The following is an 18,220-nucleotide window of genomic DNA, read 5'->3' on the forward strand; positions in this document are numbered from 1 at the left end:
CAATTTATATCATTACAAATGGCTTTGTGGTTGTCCATATGCTTTTTTTTTTTTTTTTTTTTATTTATTTTCCTTTTATTAATGATATCATTCAATTTTTTTATTATTTGAGAAAGATTGTGACTATGAATGCTCCACTTTAAAAATGGTACATGATGCCTAATTAAAGGAATATATATTATATATACAACACACAAACACAAAGACAAAGGGGGCATGATATAGAAATGATTGGGATAAAGCACTAAGCACTAATTCTTGAATCCCCAACTTCCTATTTACTTATTTCACCTCTTTTTCATGTAATAATTATATGATAAGGTTAGGTTTCAATTTTGTTGATTCAAATTAAATAATTACATTTCAAACATTCTCATAAATTTCTCCAAATCTTATAAGTTATTTGAAAACTAGAAATCCAACTTCTTTTAAACTCTACTTGTCTCTTCAATCATAGATGTGAACATTTGGAATGTGAAATTCAATTATAGGGTATTCAAATACTTCTCAAAAAGGGTAACCCACAAAACAAATAACAATGAATAATAGAGCTAAAAAAGAAAATAAAATAAACTATAATTGTAAATGTTGTAAAATAAATTATTGTATTGCAGTATTTCTAGCAAGAAATAAATATATATATAAATAATAATAATAATAAAAAAGGATTAAAGAAGCAGAAAAACATTTTAAAGAGAAGAACATATTTTACTCAAAAGACAATAATTGCAGGCTTTGACGTTTCTCTCTTTCTCCTTAAAAACATATTCAACACCCACACGCAAACTCCTTTGACTCTCAAACAAAATTAAAAATAATAATAATAATAATAATAATAATAATAATAAAAAGGAAAGGAAAAAAAATCACAGCCGCAATTAGGCTTAAGAAACCCAACTTTTCTTTCCATACTTACTATTATACACAAGTGGGCTTTGGGCATTTGCTTGTGGGAATCTCAATCTTTCTTTTTTGAATTTTTTTAGTTTTCCAATTTAGTCCTCACTGATTTTCTTTTTTCTTTTTTTTTTTTTTTAAATAATTTATGGAAAAGGAGTTTCCCATCTCCCTACGGAATTGGGCTTCTTCATTTGTCAATGTTTGAGGCTCCAGCTTAACTAAATCTCAACTGTCCCACGTTACCCTCCATTTCTATTTTTAATTTTCCGAAACTACACCTGCTATTTTCCCACTATTACATTTATGCCATCGTTTTAAACTTTCTATTAGTTTTTGATAATATAATTAAATTGTTATAATAAATTAATCCACTATCCGATGGATAAATAATTTTTTCGCGCTTTAAAACTCTTAAATTTTATATTTTAAATATAAAAAATTCGATAGGTGTTGATTTTAAAATTGAAGTCTGCAATTATATTGAATGACGAGCGGCAATTTCTATTTGATGCGTCCAAAAATTTGAATTTTCCAATATATATATATATATATATATATATGGCAAGGCAAAAACATGAAATGGCTTTTGTAGGGGTAGATTTGTCTTTTGGTAAAAATAGATGCTTGAGACGATTTCTCCATAATTTTCAATCTGATCCAAGATAGTGAGACAAGAAGATTTAGGAAATCTTGAAATGGGGCATCTCTTGAAGGTGGCATTTTTGTCAGTTGCCTTGAATCCGACGTGGGTGCCCGTCGTTTTGGAGGCAAGTAGGTCCCTTATCTTTATTCCCTTCACCCACCACATCCCCATAAGGTCACAACTATCACCTTTTTTAAATTACATTTCTACCCTTTCTTTGCCCTTTTTTCCTGTTTCCATACTCCAATCTGCATGTTTTTCAAGTAAAATCTTTTCATCCCGCGGGTAAAGTTGATATGGAGATATAATTACCACGTAGCTTTCTTACTTTTTTTTTTTTTAATTTATTGAAAGAACGAGTCGAAATAACATTCGAACAATATCATAAGAATAGATCTCTTTTTGATTCACTAAATTGATAAAAATTTTTATAATCGAGAGAATTCAAATTTATACATATCATTTTTCATATAATGAAAAGATCAACCACACTATGCATAATACAATCAAAAAGTAAATATATGTATGCGGGCGTATAGAATATTTAAAAACTAGATATAATTTATATATATATATAAGTAGATAAAAAGAATAGAAGGATGGAATCTTGTTATCAAAACTAATAAAATGTCAATTTCGGACAAATAAATACCTTTTGTACGAAATTATCAAGTTAGTTTGACACGCATCCAATGCGTGCACCCCATAACGCTATAAATCTTTTACCTTCTTTCTAGTATTATAACTTAATTAGGTCCAAACAAAAAATAAAAAAAATGATTTTTCTCATACATTTTTATTTATTTATTTTACTAAGTATTTCATAATTTGCTTAGTTGTTGCTTGAAGAATTTAATTACTAGTTTTTACCGAGTCAAACATTATCATTTTTATTTTTTTTACTTTTATTATTATTATTTTTTTAATGTTCGGACCGAGATTTATTTAATCTTTTATTCTAATTTAAATATACAAATATATTTCATTATTAAATTAAAGTGTGTATATATATATATATTTGAATTGGGTGGCAATAGAAATGGAGACAATTATGATGAAGATGCTGTGGAGGCTAACCAAAAATGTTCCCCTTAAAAGATCCTGCCTTGGATGGAATTTTTTTTCTAGTTCGTGTGAGTACTTTTTTGTACTTTTACCTTTAGCCATAAATGCAATTGGTGAGCTCCAGCTGTCATCATGACATAAGCTGACTTCACCCTTACGAGGCTGCAACCTCCTTCGATTGGGTTGGGTGTTTTCTTACGCTTATTGTTTTTCTCCTATTAAGACCAAACTACCCCTTACCGTTGCGTCCCAGTTCCAAATTGCCCTTCCTCCACCGTCCATAAATTACAATAGTACTCGACTTGCCTTTCTACGTTGTTATCAGTTATCACCTAAGCTTTGCACAAATGAATAAAAATGCTTCATTTTAGATAAAAAAAAATAAAATAATAATTTTACTATTAAAGGTATAAATTATTATTTTATAAAAAATAATAACAATTATTCTCTTATTCTTTTTTAGAACGAGTTGGCTTTTTGTTTATTGGTATTAACTAAGTTAGGGTGATAATTATACATAAAGCTAATTTATGAGAAAATTGTATATACTATGTATTTCGTAACTTCAAAATAAAATGTATTATAATATCGAAATACTTGTCAATTTGTAAATATATAATTAATTAGCAACAACCGATTGTATTTTAATATAAATTCTTTTAAAAAGGTCAAGAGAAAGAATATACAATCCTGGATATAAGATATATACAGTAACAACTAGTAAACGAAGGTTTTCTCTTTAGATGAGATAAAGTTTAATTTTGAGCAAAAAATTATTTTTGCATTAGAAAAAACCCCTCAATTTACAATGATTTCCATTAGGGTTGGAACATAAAAGATAGCTTTTCTTAATTTCTTTTGTTAATTAACAACATTCAAAACAAAAATACTTATATAATCAAATCATAAATTCAAGTCCTATTAGAATAATAAATTGTTAACATTAAAAGCACTCGAGAGAATTTAAATTTAACTTTCTATTTATAATATTGTAAGTTGAAATTCATTTGGAATTTAATTTAAAATGGTTGTGTCGGAGATTATGATCTCGAGATGTGATGAGAGATTTTTATTAATTATTACTCATTAGAATACTAGGAAGAGTGTTGCTTGTACAAGTATGACCAAATGTTTGATGGAAATCACAATCCATAATAGATTGAAAATGAAAGGAAAACAAATGGTAAGAAAAAAAAAAAATTGAGGGAGAAAGGAATAGAAAATAATATAATTTAATATACAATAGATTTAAATTTAAATTTTCCTTCCTGTGATGTTCATAAAATGCTAAGAACAGCTTTAACAGTATCGGTTATACCCATACACAAAGTTCGAACACAACTAAGCTAAAGTTTTAGATGCATTAGGTTTCGTTTAATTTTATAACTTCAACCTTTTCGTCCAAACCCAAAAGATAATTTAACAGCTCTAATAAAGTCTTAAGCTTTTATTATTATTATTAACAAAGTAGTGTCAAAAGAAAAGAGAAAGAGTTTGAGTCTTGTTTACGCCAAATGGGTCGTCCTTATTCTCAAGGACCCTTCTCGTCTCTCTCTCTCTCTCTCTCTCTCTCTCTCTCTCTCTCTTCCTATTTCCTTCTACACCCATTACTATAAAGAAACCACACTTTCCCTCCCAAATAGCCACCCACACCCTCTCTGCTCTCACCTTTTCTTGTTCTTTGTTAAGTGAGCTCTAAAGCATTAATCTTGCACATGAATTTTTAGACTTTGAGTTGAGAATTCTGGCTTCATTTTTGTTTTCTTTGGGCTAATAAGGGGTAAAAGATATAATCTTTATAAGATGGAGAAGCTCAATTTTGTTAAAAACGGTGTGTTAAGACTTCCTCCTGGATTTAGATTCCACCCAACAGATGAGGAGCTTGTAGTTCAGTATTTGAAGAGAAAGGTGTTTGCTTGTCCGTTACCTGCTTCTATAATCCCTGAAGTTGATGTCTGCAAGTCTGATCCTTGGGATTTGCCAGGTTAGAATCTTTTTTTTTTTTTTTTTATTTAATTTACCAAATAGAAAGCTTTTTTTTTTTTCTCCCCTTGTTTTGACAAATGGTTTTATTTTATTATCTATTTCGTGGGTTTTAGGGGATTTGGAGCAAGAAAGGTACTTTTTCAGCACCAGAGAAGCTAAATACCCTAATGGGAACAGATCTAATAGAGCTACAACTTCCGGGTACTGGAAGGCAACTGGCATAGACAAGGAAATTGTAACTTCGAAGGGTCATCAGCTCGTGGGTATGAAGAAAACTTTAGTTTTTTACAGAGGAAAACCTCCACATGGCACTAGAACTGATTGGATTATGCATGAATATCGCCTTATGACCACTGAAACCAATTCCCCACAAAAGAAGAACATAATTCAGGTGAATTTTGATTATTTTTTATTTTTTAGTTGCATTTCAAGAAAAAGAAAATTGAGTTCAATTTCAGCTCTAACGGACATTGTTAAGAGTTAATTTTGATATACTTCCTCTGTTCCATTGTTTAACAGAGTCCTTCGATGCCAATGGAAAGTTGGGTTCTTTGCCGAATATTTTTGAAGAAAAGAAGCACAAAAAATGAAGAGGAAAATGTCCAATTTGGAAATGAAAATAAAGTGCGCAAGCTGAGAAATACAAAGCCTGTGTTCTATGATTTCTTGACAAAGGAAAGAACTGATTTGAATCTTGCTCCTTCTTCATCATCTTCAGGATCAAGTGGAATTACTGAAGTTTCCTCAAATGAATTAGATGATCATGAAGAAAGTAGTAGTTGCAATAGTTTTCCTTTTTTCAGAAGAAAAGCATGACTAGAATCTAAAATATCTTCTTCCTTAGTTTTTAGTATTTTTTAGTTCTTCCCCTCTCTTCAAGTTCCTGTATCAGTAATTTGCTTCTGGTTATCAAATCAGAATAACTCATCTAAGTTATCTAATGCTTTTGTCATTAGGTTTCCTGTCTCTTTTCTGTGATTATGGCTAAACAGAAAGAGATTTATCTAAAAAAGAAAGAAAAAAAACTCAAAGAATCATTAAAAAAAAGGCTTAAACCTGTTATCATGTCCCATTTGATGATTATCTGGTAATCAAAACTCCAAGAATTTCATATTAGTTATTACTCTCTTTTCATATCTAAGAGTATATTTTCCAAAAAAAAAAAAAAAAAAAAAAAAAAAAATCACTGCTTCAATTTCACTATCCTCGCAATTTCATTGACAAAGCGGAGCTAATTAATTCTTTACTAAAAGGCAAATTAATTTTGAAGGGAATATGTTTTGACATTGAAAGGTGCAAAGAAGAAAGGTATGGAAAGAGGAAGGAAAGATCAGAAGAAGAAGAAAGCGAAAACGTATATATATCTTTAATACATTCTTTGCAGAAAAGAAAATCCTTTTTAGGGAGAAGAACCTAAACAAGAATAAGAATAAAGATCTTTTCAAGATTTTGCAATATCGGATACACTTTGCACATCAGGTTCTTCTCTGTTTGATCACTTTAAAGGAAAGGAAAAAATTTTACTTAGCAGAACCTAATTCCTTCTATGTCAAAATGGATCATATCTCAAAGGAAAGGATTCCTTTTCTTTTTTTTTTTAATGATGTTCCAAAAATCAAAACCATAATCTTCTTGCTTACACTTCAAATCCATGCCATTGGAAAATGGGTTTTAAAACAACAGACATTCTTGAAATTTTTTCCAAGACATTTGCTGCAAATTGTCATACTTCCACAACAATACATAAAGAAACAAGGAGAGTAGGTATTCTTTGGTGGGGGAACATGGTTAACTAAAATTTGAAATTACAAGACCGGTAGGTGAAAGTAGAAAGACTAAAACCTATATATATATAATGGAATCTTGAGCAAGAGAACAATATGCATGTGATGAAGATGGTTGGGGTCCAAGGCTATAAAGCTAATTCCTATAGCATTTTTTCAGGTTCTTGATTAAGTTTAAGGTTTTTCTAATATAAGTGATTTCATGTACCTCTTGCAAGTATTTGAAATCCATTAAGATTAAGTAGACTAAATTTTGTGCTCGATAGCTCGACCACTCTTTATATTAGTGAGAATATCGATCAAATCATATCCGATTAGCATATCGATCAAATTATTGATTATATAGTATATATTAAGAAAAATACTGGTTCAAGTTTTTGCATTTCTTAACAATGTGATTCTCCTGCTATTATCCAACTACTCTTTGGCTTTGACTTTAATCAAAGTGTTAAAACATTTGCTAATCTTATGTATTATGCTTGTAATAATACTAATAATATTCAAATAAGTTTGTCTCCTACACATGTCAGACATGCAAAGGGCAGAGACCCAGTTCATAGTTGACTCAATCAATTAACCTATAACTTTCAGAAAAAAAAAAAAAATAGTAGAACTAATTAATACTTATCAAATGATGATAATCAATTCCCCAATACTTGATGATTAGGTTTCATGCAAATTGTAAAAAATATAGTAAAACAAAACTTGCAAGGTAGTTTGTTACTAATTGTAATAGATAATGAAGGCTAAAAAGTGGGCCAGAGAACCTATCAGAGAGTGCCGAGTGGAGGCGGGAGAGATAAAGGACGGTATATAATAAACAATGTGATTATGTATAATTGAGCTAAGAACATGCCAAAACAGGAAATAATAAACAGAGAAGAAGCATAGATTAAATTATCGGAAGATAAGAAATAAAAATAAGCCGACCAGAGTTTCTTGTGACAGTGGCTTAGAATCAAAATCATCTTTAGGCTGTTGGAGTTCTTCACGTCACTTTTTATTTATTTTATTTTTATTTTATGTATAAATTTCATTTTCATGACTAAAAAGATTTTTTTAAAAAAAGGAGATTGGGTTGTGGTTTTTGTGGATTGCTGACTTGGGGCTTCAAAATTGTCAATCACGTGGACAGCCCGTCATGGTAGACCATACTATAATACCAAGGGGCAACTACAAAAACTCCCATGACATGGGGATGATAGGGATTTTTTTTTCTTTTAATTATAGATATGGAGTTACTTTAAACACTTAAAATGAATATTTTTATCCTTTTTATGAGTCCGTTCGGTGCAAATCTGAATTAATTAGAACCGTTCGGTGTGAATCCGAATTAATTACAACAGTAGAAAAAATCCTTTGGTTACTCAGCCTCACCTGAGTAGGTCAATCCCTTGCAGTACCTGACCAATCATAGAAGAAGATGGGCAATCTTGACATTTTGCAGACAGGGAATTATGCAAGTAAGTTGACTGGTTCCCAAAACCAAACCACTTTTCTTAAATTGCTGTTTTGTTCGGACAAAATTAAGTTTAAAGGAGGTTATTTTAGAGTTTGCTTAGTATCTCTGCAACAATGACTTGTGCATTATTTTAGCTATGCACTTTCAATAAGATGGGTCCATTGTTTTTAATGAAAGGGTCCTAATCCTGATCCTATGGCTAATTGCCTTCCTTCTGCAACAACCATCCGATATGGCCATCAATGTTCAATCTTTCATATTTCAATTAAATAGGAACCGAAATTTTGACAATCTCACCATCTACCTAAGATTTTATAAACAACATTCTTTGCCAAACTACTCTAAAACAATTAAAAATTTTATAAGTAGGTGGGTTATGAGTTGTGAATTAAACAACTCATCCACAGCAATTTTAGGAATTATATTCCTGAAGAGACAGGCTTCTGCCATTTTTGAGCATTAAAAGAGTATCCGATGCTGAGCTAAGTGACAGATAAGACTACCACCAACAACAACTGCTGTAGTTTCCAACTATCAGCAGTAATTACAAGAGTAAAAGTACTTTGTAATAAATACATTTCAACGTCTAGAACCGTATGATAATGTACTAATTGGAAAAAAATTTTCCTATTAACTGTTATGTATAAGACAAATGAGTTAGTACTAGTTACAAGATTGACAACTACTGAGGAATTTTCAGGGAGGCAGACATGTGAGAGTTGCGTGTAAAAGAGCAAACTTGAGGCGATATTTTCTCGAGAAAATTCATTTACTTATTCCTCAAATTCTAATAATTTGAATTTCAATCAGTCTTTTGATTTCAGCAAGCTGAAGGGGAGATCAACTGCTAGAAGGAATTTTCTAACCTTTCTTTCTTAGCTGGTTTTGGAGTTTTACGTTTTTATCCAATTTTTCAGACCCATATGGACCACAATGTCTTGTAACAAGATTCAGCTTTATCCTGCCGATTTCTAATTGGAAGATTGAAAGATTCCTGTAGGAAAAAAATGGTTGAGATTCCATCAAGCTTTCAAATTCAAAAGGGCCCTTCACAATCACTGACTCTAACCAATCCATATAATGTTCACATTAGCCACTTGAATTTCCAATCTACAAATATCATTTACTAAAAAGCTATTTACAGCTTATGGAATGACGGGTCGTTTACTAAAAAAACGACGTCTTGTAACCTTATAATTGATGGAACAACATAGACGACACGACATGTGGTTATCTTACTGGATACATTCTACTTAAGATGATACTTTCCTTGTTCTTGAGATTTTATCAGCATTTTCTAATTCAAAATTCAGAAGCTTTGGCGGACATGCTGTGAGTTGCTTGTCTTAAGTAGCATAAAGAACGCTACTTGTGTTGGGTATTTTTATTCAGACTGCAGGTTTTTGTTACCAACTTTCCATTGTAGAAAAGATTTTTATCTGAATTACAATTGAAAAGGAAAAGGACGGAATCTTTTCCTTCTCGTCCATGTAATGTAAGAAACAGAAACTCACAGTTATTTATAAGAAAAAATAACTGTTCAAAGCCATCTGCAGATCAGTTATTAATTTATTTATAAGAAAGAAAGAACATGTTCCACGTTCATCCATTTATGAGCATTTCCTACAATGCATTGACAGTCATCATATAATAATCCAGAAATTGCAATAGAAAAGAAAAAGGGAGGTTTGTGATGATTTTGAAATCCTTTATATTAGGTAATCTTATGCATGAAGATAATCAATTGGATGGCTGTGTTTGGACTCATTTATGGATTTCTGACCACGTCCTCCATTGATAGAAATTGAGCCCTGCCCATAATTTCATCATGGAAGAAGACATACAATTTACCCACAAATCAGCTTTTCGGATAATTTTCACCCCAGTTTTGTATCAAATGACAGAAAAGACTTAAACTTGTAGCCAAAAAGAATACATTAGTCTAAACTCTAATCCTAATTCGAGTTTAGAGAGTAATTAATTGTTTTACAAATATAATTTGGCATTCGGTGAAAGAGAATCTGAATGTGGAAAATTCAAAGAGTGAACTTTGGCCGTGAGACTCTTAGTTTTGTCGATTATGATATGCACAGGCCACTTGGCTTAACTTGGCAACACAAACTGGATCAGAAAGCAAAAAACAAGTGCCAACAAATTGGCTAATGGACTTTCGAGGCCATAATACAAAAATCACCGCCTTCCCTGAGCTCCCACGCGAATTCGGACATCATCTATTGCTTGTCCCTGACAATCTAAGCTGCAAGTTCCCACCATTTTCCAATAACAGGCTAACACCTCATCCGCTATATGTGTTTTACATTTGCAGCTTATATCATTTTTGTGCTACTCTTTTTCCTTATCTATTTCATTTCGGTGCACCTTTCTTTTTTATCTTATCGTGTTTTGCACTATTTAATTATTTCATGCACTCATGTCTTCATACTTCCCGTTTAAATATATAAATCCATTTTGTAATCAAAGTACTTGGTGTCGCTTAGCTATATGACCACAATTAATATTATACCTCATTTCATATTTTAGTTTTTAATCTTTATGATCACTAAACTAAAACCAGATCATACATGATGATTCTTTTTCATTTATATTTTTATTCCAATGGATGTAATAAATAATAGAATTATGGTACGGTGGTTTATATTATTATTGAAATTGAAGGGATGAGTTGTAAGAATAATACGTAGAACGTACTTCTTCAATATAATTATTATATTCCCTATCGTCGCTATCTTATTGGAGTTAGCCATTATATAGAGAGCAATCCTCACACTCCACGATCATACTGTGCATAAAACTGAGAGTAAAAAATGTGAGAGGAAAAGAAGGGAAAGGTTTTGGACGCAACTTGGAGTGGCACCATTAACACTTGGATAGGGTGGGAGTAAATGGTGCCACGCTGAGTGCGTCTAAAATACTTGCCCTTTGAATAAAGAAGGAATTGGGATTTCCATATTCAAGGGAATTTGGGGAAGGACATGGCATTTCCAAGAATTGGTTCCTTTTGTCCCTCTTTAGCTAATTGCTTTCCTGCATATTAATTCTTACAATATATTCCTAGATATTCTCTTTTCATTTTTTTTATGTTGTTTGTCTTTGTGGCTGGCTAAACTTTTCCATCCTTTCATGTTTTAGTTAGCTGCATTACCTTGATCTAGTATATGCAAATTAACCCATTTCCAATGCTTTTTAACAGGAAGTGGAAAAGATCGATTGATTTTGTGGAAGTTGATCGAGCTAATAAAAGCTTCAGCTGGGTTTTTCGCTTTTCCCACTAGTAAGTGATAAACGAGTACCAATGGCACATTCATAGACTTGGAACAATCCAGGCACAGTGTGGAACCAGCGATTCAAACCAGCGGATTTAGTCATTTGAAGTACCACTATGCTAATTTATCTTGCTGTTTTGGAGATAAAGAAAAAAAAAAAGCTGAGTTGTTTGATTATTGTAGTGGCAAGTAGGAGATTTTTTAAAGTGCAGGTCAATCCAAATTAATCTGATGTTTCTGCATGTCCAAAACCACAAAGAAGCTACGAGAATGCATAAATTTTGCTGAGCTCGTAGCTTCCAGATGGAGCAACTTCCAAAACAAACCGATAAGAATAACAGTGGCTTTCGGCTTCGCTATGTAATTCCCTTATAATATTCAACTGTTTTTTACATGTACATGCAAGTCTTTCCCGATATAACTTGACGAGCTTCTCTTTATTATTGTCCTATTATTTTTTAATTGACAGAAAATTCATTAAAAAAATAAATTTGCTTTTTAGAAACTGAAATTTAAATTAGTTGGGGCCCATAGTAGGCCAACAACCGGAGCCCGTTCATCATTGGGCTTATGGCCCTCTTTTAATTATTCGAAATAACACTTGGAGTGAGATTTAGTGGGTGCGCCGGGCCCTTGCTGTAGTGCAACGCATGGACGACGCTTAAGAACCCCAATAGCAAGCTACTGTAATGGGCCCTCCCCAATAAAAAATTAATTTAATATCGTGTAGGCCATTGGCCTACGTATCAGATATTAAACTGATAAGAACAGATACTACACTTGATCTTAGCCAAAAGGCCGAGAAAGGTATGCTTTGGTTAGTATCTCGGGTTGCTTTCTATAGTCTCCATTTCTAGAAGTTAATTGAAGCCTGGCGATGTGGGATAATTTGTACACCGCATGCAGCATTCCTGCCCTTTCCTCCTCTTTCTCCAATTGTTCATAATAAAACTTACTATTATCAACTATTATTAAAATTTTCTATGGTTAGATAGAAAATAACATTATCCTAATATGCTTTGCTTCTATGTGATAGAATTCATGATCATTAATTGAGAAAATAAAAATTATAGTCTTCAAAGATAGTTGTATTTTTTTTTTTTTTTTTTGTAACTTATTTATAGAAATAAATTGTGTAAATTGAAATTTAATTAAAAAAATATACTTATTGCTTATTTTAAAATGTATTATTCCATTAGTATATTTTTGAAAAGCGAATTATTATCTTTTTAAAAGAAAAAAAAACAAGAATTGTTGAATATGGTATACTATTCGGAATACAATTCATACACTGGCCAAACTTACCAACCCTGGCTTTTCCTAACCTGTGGTAGTAGTTGGGCACGCTCTGTGTTCTCCACCGCAATTCAAAATTGAATATTCTAAGACCTTATTTGTCAACTACAAAGTACAAACAGTATTAACGTCCTCAAAAAACAAAAAAAAAATGTCGCCTGTATACATTTCTCAACCTTAAGGTCCTTATAATTACAATCATGTCCCCGCGGCCACCGCTTTTAACGCTTAACACTGTTCGATTGTAGTCTGGAGAAACAAACATCAACCATTCGATCTCCCATCATTTTTTTTCCATACGACAGGACTTCCCTAGTTTTGCTTTCACTGGATCTTTCCCCTCAAGTCGCAGTTGTACTCCACGGAATAATAGCTTTAATAAAGATGCCAACTTTTTTTTAAAATAAATATATATAAATATTATATATATATATATAAAAAAAAAAGAAAAAGATCAGTGAAACTGAAGAAGTGGTGGTTCGGTTCAATTGGTTGCCACTTCAACATCGGTATCGGATCCGATCAATATTCGATCCTCTCCAATAAGGTATGTCTTTTTTTCGGTTCCTCTTCAACCTCTGATTAGATGTTTAGTGATTCTCTTTTCTCATCATAATCGTCTCTTGTTCGACCACAAAATCTAGGTCTTCTGGAACTGGAATTTTTATTTATAGTCTTATATGTTAGAACTTAATTTTCGGATTTGTTGCTCGATTAACTTTATAGCTACGTCAGGTTGTGACTTTTTTTTCTTAATTATCATTATGGAGTTAGTATTGGTTTTGATTGTTGTTGATTTGTTGCTTGGTGCAGTATTTGAGTGAAAGAAGAACAAAAATATGTTGGGGATTATAAGGCAAAAAGTGAGTGCTGGAGGCTATCCGCTTCTGGTATTATGGCTTATTGTTGTTTATGAAACTTCAAGTTATATCTACTGAGTTTTCACTTTTTTTTCTATGATTTTTGATTAAATTATTGCAGGCTTTTGGGCAGTCCCTGCAGAGGATTCGGCCGGCTGCGTCAGCATGGAGAGGTTACTCATCCGCCGGAAAAGAGGTAAAAAGGATAAAAATAAAAATGAGGTTCTTCTGTTTCATTTGGATTTTGTCTTGTTCAATTTGACTTTGCTTAGCTTAATTGCTTAGATCTCCTTTAATTACCTTTTTTTATTTAAGTCAAGTCTCAGTTTGCCAGAAACAATGAGATTTAGCGTTTTGTGAAAATCTAACTGTATGCAGATGACAGTTAGAGAAGCACTGAATTCTGCTCTTGATGAGGAAATGTCTGCTGATCCTAAAGTATTTTTGATGGGAGAAGAGGTGAGAATAATGATAACCAGAAATGGTATTGTATTTTTTTTGGTTTTTGTTTCTCATGCACATTTATGTCTATCAATCGCAGGTTGGGGAATATCAGGGTGCATATAAGGTCAGGACTTTTTCATTAGTAACCATATAGATATGGTTTTCAACGTTTGTCAAGGTCATCAATTGCTTTTTCACATTTCTGATGAATAGCTTTCTGCTTCTTTTTATAGATATCTAAAGGGCTTCTGGACAAGTATGGTCCTGACAGGGTTCTTGATACACCAATTACTGAGGTTACTTTTGTTTCTTGATTTTACTATGATTCTTATGATGTTTTGTTTTTGTTCCTTGGATATACTTGTTTCCTTACCATCATCTGTATTTCTTTTGTGTTTATTAGGCTGGATTTACTGGTATTGGAGTTGGCGCTGCTTACTATGGTCTGAAGCCAGTTGTTGAGTTTATGACTTTTAACTTCTCAATGCAGGTTAATATGTTCCATTCTGTTAGATTTATCTAGTTTGTCAAGGCTTTGTGCAAGGAGAATTTATAGTTTAATCATGTAGCTGTTCTGAAGTTGATGCATTTTTATTTTCTCTGCCTTCTCTTGAATGCAGGCGATTGATCATATCATTAATTCTGCTGCAAAATCAAACTACATGTCTGCTGGCCAGATAAATGTGCCCATTGTTTTCAGAGGACCTAATGGTGCTGCTGCAGGAGTTGGTGCCCAACACTCTCAAGTATGTTTACTCAGGATTTTTTTCCATCTTTCAATTTTACGTCCATGTGTGTGTTTGTTTGTTAATGTATGCTTCTTACTTTTCTTGGGATGAAAAATTATCATGTCCAGTTCCTTCAGATGATTGATTCATAGAAATTTGCTACCCTATTAAAATAAAACCTGACATAGGTGTCCTAAGGCTTGAAGTATAGATTGTCTTGCCCAACTCTAGAGGCAAAGTTGGTACTTGGTTTATGAAAAGACATTTGATGATGCATCGTCTCGATTGTTTTGCAGTGTTATGCTGCATGGTATGCCTCGTGTCCCGGGTTGAAAGTGCTAGCTCCTTACTCATCTGAAGATGCCCGTGGACTTCTGAAAGCTGCCATAAGGGATCCTGATCCTGTTGTTTTCCTTGAAAATGAGTTATTGTAAGCCAATTTTCATAAATGATGGCAGGTGTTTTCTGAATGTATTTAGAGTATGTTTAATAAGCGACTGTTGATAAATGTATCATGCTTCAGATATGGCGAATCATTTCCTGTTTCAGCTGAAGTACTTGACTCCAGTTTTTGCCTTCCAATAGGAAAAGCCAAGGTACTCATCCTGATGCTTATTCTTCTCAATATCTGTACACTTAGGCATTGACTTAATTATGCTTATTCTTCTATCAACATAAGATCTAAATTGTGTACTTTCCTCAGATTGAGAGAGAAGGAAAGGATGTAACCATCACAGCCTTCTCAAAAATGGTGGGCTATGCTCTCAAGGTTTGTTTCCATTCTTTTAACTCTTCATACGGAATGTGCATAATTTGCATCTGTTATTTTGCATTTATGTTTCATGAAAATTAGATTTAGCAGGTAGGTGCACAAGCACAGCTGTTATCATGAAGATTAAAAAAATATATTTGCAGAATCTAAATTTGAACTACACTAGAAAATTTGCATCATATTTTAAGAGAAGCTGAAGTAAAATTTGCTCAGGACTTAATTATGTTGTGTTGTTAAAGGCAAAATGGGTAGAAAGAACACAACTCTATATGGCTTGAGCAACAGGGTTCCAGCAGCTAGTGAGATTCCTGTGGCTTAATCAGCGAGGCTTATTGACTGCCCGAGATGTGGCAGTCTCAGTGTTCAGTTTCCAAAAATGTTGTTAGGACCTGAATCTTCAGACCTAACTTTAGTGTTTGCCTTAGAAGAAAATCACAGAAAAAGATAGGAGGATGGGGAGGTGGAGGGAATGGGAGTAAGGAGAAAAGGAAGTGAAAGAAATCTATAATAGGATTCTCTTGTCATGATTTGGACCAGTTCTTCAGAACTCATATGATATTCTATATTCCCTAGACCATTCTAACTGATCTCCCTAACTGACTCTTATAACAAAACTGATTTGTTTGTTTGTTGCACAGGCAGCTGAGATACTTGCAAAGGAAGGAATCAGTGCTGAGGTAAATGATCCTAAAAGAGAATGATGGTCTTATAAATCATTGTAGTTCTATATCTGGAAAGTGCTAATCTTGTTGATACAGGTCATAAATTTGCGCTCAATTAGGCCACTAGATAGACCCACAATCAATGCTTCGGTCCGGAAGACCAACAGACTGGTGACGGTCGAAGAAGGATTCCCTCAGCATGGTGTTGGGGCTGAAATCTGGTTTACCCCTTTCCTCTAATATCTTTAACATCTGGATTTGAATCATGGTGGTCTTGTGCATAACTGTGAAATCTTTTTTTTTCTTTCAAACAGCACATCTGTTATTGAGGACAGCTTTGGTTATCTTGATGCACCAGTTGAAAGAATTGCTGGAGCTGATGTTCCAATGCCCTATGCTGCCAACTTAGAGAGAATGGCTGTACCACAGGTTCAATTTTTATCTTGATTATTTTGGTTTGAGCATCTACTGCATTAACATGCTTGCCACTGTGAATGTTTATATTCAACTAGTCTTTGAAGCTGCTGTTGCTGTAATTATGTTTATTATTTTTAGATATTTAGGAGGGCCATATATTTAGGTGATTTTTTTTATTTTTGGCTTTTTGGCCTTTGCAGGTTGAGGATATTGTCCGTGCAGCAAAGAGAGCTTGCTACAGAGCTGTACCATTGGCTGCAGTTGCTTAATCATATTGATTTTGATCAGAAACCTTGTTAAACCCGGGTTAGTTTGTTGTATTATCCTTTTTAAATTGCTTTTGCAATGTTCTTTTCCCATCCCTCCCTTTGTTTTTATCTTTTCATTTCTTTCCTTTTTCTGTCCCTCACTTTTAATTTAATTTTCTCTACTGTAAGCAATATGGCCCTTTTTTCCCCAGGAATGTAATTTTTTTGCCCCTTCTTGACACATTTGAGGAGGAAGACCTTGTTGAATAACTCGGAGAATGTTGATGGCTACTGAAATTTTGTGGTCTATGTTTGTCAAATTTGCTTACCTGATACAGACCTGTTTTATACGGAGTCAAAATTTAAATTTACATTTGGTTTTTTATATGTTGCATTCATTTTTGTAGAGGTTTGTCGGCATTTTGAAGATCATCTTCAAAGGATGTGTTGTTCAATTCACACGATTTTGTTCTGAGATTGATACTTTAACTTCTCGGAGCAACGCTGTCTTTAGGTCATTAGACATGCAAAAAATCGATGCAGCGTACAGTGACAAGTATTTATCAAGTAGAATGAACGTTCAATAGCAAGAGCATTAAAAAAATTTCGTAAGGTCATCTTCACTGTTGATATGCATGTGCATGTACACAATTTTTGTTGTCTGAGTTTTTACGTTAGAACAACGATTGATATGCAGCCCGACGGCATGTCTGGAGAGACTTGAGGAAATTAGGGTTTGAAAGTCTTAGATAGTGGTCAGGGTTGCTTGTTTGATTGTTATTTCGATGACTTCCTTTACCGAAAGTTGGAATTGAGTTGTCCTCATTTGATCAACTTCATTCTCTGTATGTTTCTCAAACTTTCCCACGCCACATCTCCTTTCGCCAGAAACTTCTTTTTTCGTATCTTTCTCTTGACTGAGAGCCTTTATACTCTGATAAGTCGCCTTTCTTCATGGGAACATGTACTTATGAATAATTATTATTCAATTCAAATTATAATGATCTTTTTAATTAACCATAATATTTAATATTTATTTATACATACACGGACAATATACAATAAAGAAAAAGAGCTTTCTCTGCCACCTCTTCAGGTCATGGACCCCAGCGTTTACCCACAAATATTCAACAAAAAACTGAATCAATAATTGATTTGATTGAAACATCTTTCTTAATTATTCAAGTTAACATTATGAATATTTCCATGAAAAAGACATGGATATGCAATGTGTATATCGGAATAAAAATCAATATTTATTTACTAATGGAAAAAAATTCTAAATACAGACGCTGCAATATTTGAATTTGTGACAAAAATGGGAAAAAGAAAAAGCAAGAAAAATCTATACATCTTGAACTGACTTTGACCAGCTAATGAATAAACATTGAAAAAAAAAAAAAAAACAATTGCCTACTGTTAGAGGCATTAACTAGGAAGGATTACTTTTCATGATGTGAACATAAATTACTTCAGTGGCTGGAAAACACGTTTTCAGGACTAGAGAAAGTGTAGGTCTTTTATCATTTTCCGTCTGGTCTTCTGCCGTTTTTGTTAATTTCGACAACTGAATTTTGAAGCTTTTGAATTCAAAAACAAACAAAATTAATCAATAATCCTCCATATTTTAATCACTAAGAAAAATCAACTCAACAAATTAATGTTATTT

The 18,220-nt window shown here is 32.8% G+C and overlaps 2 protein-coding genes, 1 long non-coding RNA gene and 1 other non-coding gene across 7 annotated transcripts; 3 read left to right on the forward strand and 1 right to left on the reverse strand.

The window, feature by feature from the left end:
- Positions 1 to 4,115: 4,115 nt before the first annotated feature.
- On the forward strand, positions 4,116 to 5,535 carry NAC083 (NAC domain containing protein 83). The gene is made up of 3 exons (XM_012233370.4): positions 4,116 to 4,592; positions 4,708 to 4,985; positions 5,114 to 5,535. The coding sequence occupies exons 1-3, from the start codon at positions 4,412 to 4,414 to the stop codon at positions 5,408 to 5,410; spliced, it is 756 nt and encodes a 251-aa protein (XP_012088760.1). The 5' UTR covers positions 4,116 to 4,411; the 3' UTR covers positions 5,411 to 5,535.
- A 4,893-nt stretch (positions 5,536 to 10,428) lies between these two features.
- Positions 10,429 to 11,573, forward strand: LOC110010904 (uncharacterized). Its single transcript, XR_002285963.3, has 2 exons — positions 10,429 to 10,852; positions 11,052 to 11,573. It is a non-coding gene; the product is annotated as an uncharacterized LOC110010904 (long non-coding RNA).
- Positions 11,574 to 11,739: 166 nt separating this feature from the next.
- Positions 11,740 to 11,935, reverse strand: LOC119370370 (U2 spliceosomal RNA). The gene has a single exon (XR_005177912.1). It is a non-coding gene; the product is annotated as a U2 spliceosomal RNA (small nuclear RNA).
- An 884-nt stretch (positions 11,936 to 12,819) lies between these two features.
- Positions 12,820 to 17,385, forward strand: LOC105647330 (pyruvate dehydrogenase E1 component subunit beta-1, mitochondrial). 4 transcript variants are annotated; one of them, XM_012233364.4, is made up of 16 exons: positions 12,820 to 12,967; positions 13,234 to 13,310; positions 13,402 to 13,476; positions 13,659 to 13,739; positions 13,822 to 13,848; positions 13,958 to 14,020; positions 14,128 to 14,214; positions 14,345 to 14,470; positions 14,749 to 14,882; positions 14,976 to 15,048; positions 15,156 to 15,221; positions 15,863 to 15,901; positions 15,983 to 16,107; positions 16,201 to 16,315; positions 16,504 to 16,609; positions 16,959 to 17,385. In XM_012233364.4, the coding sequence occupies exons 2-15, from the start codon at positions 13,260 to 13,262 to the stop codon at positions 16,570 to 16,572; spliced, it is 1,131 nt and encodes a 376-aa protein (XP_012088754.1). In that variant the 5' UTR covers positions 12,820 to 12,967; positions 13,234 to 13,259; the 3' UTR covers positions 16,573 to 16,609; positions 16,959 to 17,385. The 4 variants fall into 4 exon arrangements, with proteins under 4 accessions (XP_012088754.1, XP_012088753.1, XP_012088757.1 ...); XM_012233363.4 differs by lacking the exon at positions 16,959 to 17,385 and adding an exon at positions 16,764 to 16,936 and having other exon boundaries at positions 12,821 to 12,967; XM_012233367.4 differs by lacking the exon at positions 16,959 to 17,385 and adding an exon at positions 16,764 to 16,936 and having other exon boundaries at positions 12,821 to 12,967; positions 13,234 to 13,283.
- The last annotated feature ends 835 nt before the right edge of the window (positions 17,386 to 18,220 follow it).

The sequence above is a fragment of the Jatropha curcas genome, chromosome 2, assembly GCF_041381405.1.
Source record: "Jatropha curcas cultivar XTBG-Jc1 chromosome 2, XTBG_Jcur_1.0, whole genome shotgun sequence".
Taxonomy (NCBI): domain Eukaryota; kingdom Viridiplantae; phylum Streptophyta; class Magnoliopsida; order Malpighiales; family Euphorbiaceae; genus Jatropha; species Jatropha curcas.

Bases quoted from the DNA above. Each gene is read 5' to 3' on its own strand.
- LOC105647330 (XM_012233364.4), top strand. From the start codon at position 13,260: ATGTTGGGGATTATAAGGCAAAAAGTGAGTGCTGGAGGCTATCCGCTT. The intron at 15,902-15,982 runs GTAAATGATCCT...TTGTTGATACAG, and splicing joins AGGAAGGAATCAGTGCTGAG to GTCATAAATTTGCGCTCAAT. The intron at 16,316-16,503 runs GTTCAATTTTTA...TGGCCTTTGCAG, and splicing joins AGAGAATGGCTGTACCACAG to GTTGAGGATATTGTCCGTGC.
- NAC083 (XM_012233370.4), top strand. From the start codon at position 4,412: ATGGAGAAGCTCAATTTTGTTAAAAACGGTGTGTTAAGACTTCCTCCT. The intron at 4,593-4,707 runs GTTAGAATCTTT...CGTGGGTTTTAG, and splicing joins TGATCCTTGGGATTTGCCAG to GGGATTTGGAGCAAGAAAGG. The intron at 4,986-5,113 runs GTGAATTTTGAT...ATTGTTTAACAG, and splicing joins AAAAGAAGAACATAATTCAG to AGTCCTTCGATGCCAATGGA.